The sequence below is a fragment of the Echinops telfairi genome, unplaced genomic scaffold (genome assembly GCF_000313985.2).
Source record: "Echinops telfairi isolate 266 unplaced genomic scaffold, ASM31398v2 ScPeMD7_655;HRSCAF=1070, whole genome shotgun sequence".
NCBI classification, from domain to species: domain Eukaryota; kingdom Metazoa; phylum Chordata; class Mammalia; order Afrosoricida; family Tenrecidae; genus Echinops; species Echinops telfairi.
Genome location: NW_022104553.1, coordinates 32,239,946 through 32,245,870, shown reverse-complemented (window position 1 = coordinate 32,245,870; position 5,925 = coordinate 32,239,946). Strand labels below are relative to the sequence as shown.

General features: G+C 58.2%; 1 protein-coding gene across 1 annotated transcript in view; it reads right to left on the bottom strand.

Moving 5' to 3' along the window:
* RASGRP4 (RAS guanyl releasing protein 4) overlaps window positions 1–5,925 on the bottom strand; it is a 25,110-nt gene that overhangs the window by 4,413 nt on the left and 14,772 nt on the right. Inside the window, exons 8-10 of the mRNA XM_045293013.1 lie at window positions 3,809–3,982; window positions 2,749–2,865; window positions 1,327–1,602 (exon numbers count right to left, since the gene is read on the bottom strand). Of these exons, the coding sequence (XP_045148948.1) occupies window positions 1,327–1,602; window positions 2,749–2,865; window positions 3,809–3,982 (567 nt within the window). The remainder of the gene's footprint in view (window positions 1–1,326; window positions 1,603–2,748; window positions 2,866–3,808; window positions 3,983–5,925) is intronic.

Genomic DNA, 5,925 nt, shown 5'->3' with positions numbered 1-5,925 from the left:
CCCACTCTGCCTCTCCCTCCCCACTGCCCTCGCCAGCACCCAGCGGAGGGCCCGCCTGCCCGCCTCCCAGCTGGGTTTGATCAGCACAGAAGTCTCCCGGCTGCATTTATCTTGTTCGTTTCTGCCTCCTCGGTGCACGCTGCAGGGGCCAGGGCCCTAGCCGGTACCAACACTCAGCAGGGGCTCTAGCAAGGCTAAGGGCCTGCAGTGGTTGGAAGCAGTCCACTTCTGTCCGTCCGTGTGCCCCAACCCCGAGGCTGTGTGGTAAATCCTAACCCCACACCTAGGCTGTGGGTGAGGCAATGGGCTGCAACCGGAGTCTGTCATTCAAACCCAGCCGCCTCCTTGACAGCCTCCGAAGCCCTCCGAGAGGTCGTTCCTGTCCCAGAGGGTCGCCGAGAGGCAGGCATCAGGTGGGATTACAGAAGTCCCTGTGTTCAGACTCGGTTCTTTATTAGATGTTACCGAGTCGGTTCCGACTCTACCCAATGACTCAAGGCCCGGTCCTGCCCCGTCCTCACAATCAGTGCTAGTTGAGCCCATAGCTGCAGTCACTGTGTCCATCCATCTCCTGGCGGGCCTTCCCCTCTCTCGCTGCCCCTCCACTTTACCGACCACAAGGCCCTTCTCCAGGGCCTGGTCTCTCCTGACAACATGCCCAAAGTACGTGAGACAAAGTCTCGCCGTGCTTGCCTCTAAGGAGCGGGATGGTTGGACTTCTTCCAAGACAGGTTAGCGTGTTCTTCCGGCGGCCTACGGCACTGTCAATATTCTTTGCCAGCATCAGACGTCAACTGCATCAATGGCTCGTTGGTCGTCCAGATTCAGTGTCCAGCTTTCACAGGTCCATGAGGCAGTTGAAGATTGTGCCTTAGTCCTCAAAGTAAGCGCCTTGCTTTTCAGCACGTTAAGGGAGTCTCCTGCAGCGGAGTTAACAGGATACCACTGATCCTTCGCGACAACCCTCGAAGTGATCCTCTGCATTCACTGTCATCGAGTGGTTTCCAACTCACAGTGACCCTGAAGCATCAGGTAGAACTGCCCCAGTGGGGTCCCGAGATTGAAAACCGCGTCTTTCTCTTGTGGACCGGCCAGTGATTTCAAACTGCTGGCTTTGTGGTTAGCAGCCCAACACGTAACCCCCTAGGCCACCTAGGCTCAGTGTGGGTCCTACTGTTTGCGTTTTGCAGATAAACCTGAGGCCAAGAGGTCAAAACCTTGAAAGCCTTGGTAGCCCCGCCAGCTCATGCCTGCGCTACTCCACCCCACCCAGGCCCCTCTAGTCCTCCTGGCCTCACCGCCACCTGGCAGGCCAGGACTGCTCACCGTCAGCAGGTGCAGCAGGTCCTCATTGGCGCTGCAGGGTGGGCGCTGTCCCTGGAGAGCTGCCAGCTCCTCCAGTCGCAGGTAGAGGCTGTTGAGTTTGGACAGGTGCAGGCGGCCATCAGGCAGCCTGTCGGGCTGGGCCTCATGCAGGGACACCAGGTCCTTGAGGTGCACGCCCAGCACAGGCAGCCGGAAGCCGGTGCACTCGGCCCAAGCACGGCGGTAACGGGTGTAGTTGTTGTGGGCTGCCAGCAGCTCTGTCAGCTCCAGCAGCACCTGTGAGGTGAGGTTGAGAGGCGGTGGGAGCAGAGTTTTCTAGTCTTCTGGTTCTGTAGTATCCCAGCAGCCTCCTGTGTGAGACCCAAGCACCAGGGACACACCTGCCAGGTCCCTTGATGTCCCACACTGATCTCAGTGTCTCTCCCTTAGCGGCCCCTCCTCTTGGGTCCCTTGTTCCAGGAAGCCCACATCTACCATGCTAGAGGTCGGTGTCTGAGCCACGATTCACACACTCACTCGCACACACACACATACATACGCTCTCATGCACACACATGCTCACATATACCCCAGTTCCTCAATCCCCCACGGGCCTGTCTCCTCAGCCTCTGGAACATCGGTCTCTCCTGCTGCCCCTCCTTCTCCTGTCCCTCTCCCAGCCCAGTCCTGGTCAGCTCAGTCTTGACTCCAGCTTCCCCCAGGGACCTCAGCCTTCAGCTGCTCCCTCTGCAGTCCTCTCTCCAAGTGACAACTAAATTGATTTTCCTAACACGACAACCTCTCCTCATCTTCTTCCTTAGCTCACAAACACGTCCTTGCCTCCTCAGGACCCCCAAGGACGGGACAATCTGTGTCACATGGCTTCCGTCTGACCATCTCAGGTTGCCTGGCCTCCCTCTTCAAATCACCCTCTGCACCATTCACCAGGCTGACTGTGGGTGCTACCACCAACCCCAAAGCTCCTACAGCTCCCCACTGCCCTTAGACGAAGACCAAACACTTGGGGCAATTCTGTAAGGCCCACCAAGGCCTTTCCTGTCACCTCTCCAGCCTAATTTCCCGCCCCTCTCTGACTGCAGCCACACATCATGACCGTGGGTGACACCCGTTTCCAAGACACGCCTCAGGACATCCCCAATCCAGACCCCTCTTTTGGGTGGCCCACATGTTGTATTCGGTGGGTGGTTGTGCTCCCATCTGAACTGTAATCTCTCTGCCTGCACATTCTCCTCCCTGTCTCCCTGACAGACCCCTGCTCAGGACCAGGTTCCCATTGGGTCCAGGAGTCCATGCAGTGGTCCAGGAAGAATGCAGACAGAGCCTGGGGGGTCTGTGGGGTCACAGGCAGGGTTTGAGAGGGCTGGGGGCTCGAGATTGTGGATCGCTGGAGGAGGGTGGGGGCCTGCAGGGGGCCAGATTCACCTTGGTGCTGTCAGGGCTCAGGTGAGCGTGGGAGTCCTTGAGTCTGGAGATGGCGCTGTGACACAGGCCCCCGGTGACTGCCATCAACGTGTTGAAATTCTGCAGCTGGTGGAGCCTCTAGGGAGGGAATGGATGGGTAAGCCCAAAAGTTTCCCCGGGGCATAGGGGGACTGTTGCCAGAAGCATGCCATGCACCTGTGTGCTCAGGCAACAGGGTGAAAGTGGCGGTGGCCAGCAGGGGTGGGCCACTGGCAGGTTCCAGCGGAGTGGGGAGACAAGCAAGAAGGGGGGCTGCGGGGTGGGGGTCTAGGCTGGGTATGTGTGGCAGAGAAGGGTACGTGGGGATTCAGACAGATCTCAGAGGGGCAGGCAGGGGCTGCGGGGACAGGGACTGCTGTGAGGGGCGGGTGAGGAGAGAGGAGGGGTGGGCTCTGGCAGGATTGGGCATCAGGCAGAGGTAGCTGGGGCCAGACTGATATGGGGTCACATTGAGGTGGGTTTCACTAGGTTTCTTGGGCTTCCTCCTCCTTCCCAAGTTTAACGGGTGGAGGTCGCTGTGGGGAGAGGGTGGAGCCCAGGATGAATGGAAGATACGCAGACCCAGGAGACGCCCGGGCTTGGGAGGGCACACTCCCCGGGGCTGAGTGCCCAGCGAGAAAGGGCGTGGCCTGAGGGAATGTGTCAGGAGGCGTGGTCTCCGTGGAGGACGGAGGCCTTCCCCTATCCAGAAGGGAGGGAAGCGCGTGACTGTGGGCAGGAACCTGGTAAGGACGTGACAGGATGCGGTCACCGTTCCAGAGGGGATCGGATCCTCAGTGGGGTCCCAATCTCCCAGGGAGAGAACATGGAGACCTAAGGCTGGGAGACGGTCAGGAGGGACGGGCTGCCAGCCGGCGGGGCCGGGGGGCTGATGCAGCGGATAACCGGGAGTAGGGCTGGGGAAGAAGCCTGGGGGCGGGGCGAGATGCGAGGGGCGGGGCCGCGCGGTGGGTGACGTCACCAGAGGGCTGGCCGTGGACCGAGGACCCGGCGGCCCAGGAGTGCGGGACGAGCGCCTCACCTGTGCCACGTGGATGAACTTGTCCAGCACCTGCGCGCGCTGCGCGGGCCCGGGTCGACTCAGCACCATGACCTGCACCCAGCGGGACACGCTGTTGCTGAGGCCCACCGAGCCCTCCAGCGCCGGGCAGCCCCGCACGGAGCCCTGCAAAACGTAGCTCCGCAGGTCCTGGGACTGGGAGCGAGGGAGGAGTCAGAGGGGCCGCCGAAGCCCTCGAGGTCTGCAGTCAGGGCCTCCGATGTCCTAGCCTGACCTCCCCAGCTTCAGCGACTTTTGTTACCTTGTCTCCCCCAGGTTGCCACACGTGGCTTAAGTCACCATGATCTTTCCCATCCATAGACCCCCACATCGAACTCATTGCCATCGAGTGGCTTCTCCCTCATCTCCCTCCTGGTGGTTTCAAACTGCCGACCTTGGGGTTAGCAGCCCAATGCTTAACCACTACGCTACCAGGGTTCCTATAGCTACCAGGGCCCCTATCGCAACCCTAAGCAGCCCCAGTTCTCTGGCAAAAGACAATTGGTATATTTTAGACTTTTTGAGGATTTAAATGAACCACGAAGTCATCAAATGCCACGTGTCTCCGAGCTGAACCGTGTTCCACGGGGTTTTCAATGGTTGTTTTTGTTAAGTTTGTTTAGAAGTACATTGACTGCTTCCTGTGCACCTGTGTGTGGAGTCGGGGCTATTCGTTCTCTTTCACTCTGGATGAATTACAGTGTCATCATATAGGCAGGTCCTGTTGAGTTCCCATTCCAGAGAGGAGGCCATCAGCACAGAGAGGCTGTGTAGTCTGCCCAACAGAATGCAGGTGCGAACCAAGATCGCCCCGCAGAACCCAGCCCGCTGCTCCTAACCATATACTGACTGGCACCCAGTAGGCGGCTCGGAGGACAGGGAAGAGGATGTGTGCGGCACACCAACTCCTGCTTGTTCTACTGACGGGAGATGGCACAGGGCTTAACCTTTAGCCACACAGCCACTCAGCCAGTGGACCCTGTCCACTCTGCTCTCCAAATGCCCACAACTCACCCACTTCTCCCGTCTCTGCCACACCTGATCCTACCAGTCACCCTCTGCTGCCCAACCCCCAGCAGCCTCCTCTGTGCTCCCTGCTCCCAAGCTGCTCTCTACCAGCAGCTCCCCACATGCCACCAGAGGTACCTGGGAACACTTGGCTTAGACCTCCTGGCTCAGAGCTCCCCCCTTGACTCCCTCTCACCCAGAATCCAAACCAAAGGCCCTTCTGTGGCCACGAGGCTCCATGTGATCTTCCCCCTCCCCACGCCCCCCCTCACCTCTCCACCACCCAGCCCTATTGAGCTCCCCCTCATTGCTCTGTCCCGCCAATGTGCCAATACACTCCCACCTCAGGGTCTTTGCACTGTTTGTTCTCTCTGCCCAGAACACTCTCCCCTCCAAGTCCTCAGGCTCTCCCTCACCTGCTTCAGGTCCTTATTTGGGTGTCACTGTCCCCCCTTCTAGCATAACTGGGACACAGCTGGTATCCCTGGTCCCATGAGTGAATCAAACCAGAAAAGGTGACAAAGCAAACGCCAAGGAAAACCACTGCATCCTCGTTTGGCAGAGATTTCCAGGGTCGCCAAGTGTCCCAGGGTTGGGGACAAAAAGTGAAACTGCTGGGGACACCCACAGCGGAACAAGTGCCAGCCCCCACCTGCCACACTCCTCCCAGTCCCCATAAGCCAGAAGTTTCAGACTGGTGATTTGAGGGCTAAATCTGTCCTGGCCACACGTTTCATTTAGCCAGCAAAATATTTACAATGAAAAAGTCTATGTATACATCTCACTGCCCGTCGAGTCCATTCTGACTCATAGCAGCCCTATAAAACAGGGTAGAACTGCTCTGGGGAGGGGTGGTGTCTAAGGCTATAACTCTTTTTTTTTAAAGGTGTTAAATTTTTTTCATGGTAAATCACCTTTAAAATAAGTTGTATACAGGTCTGTCTGGATAGGACAGGCTGGATGAACAATCTGGAGGAGAAAACAATGGGACTGACAGTTCCGGGGGACATGAGAGAGGGGAAGGTGGGGGGAAGGGAAGAGGTGTTAACAAACCCAGGGACAAGGGAACAACAAGGGATCCAAATTGGTGG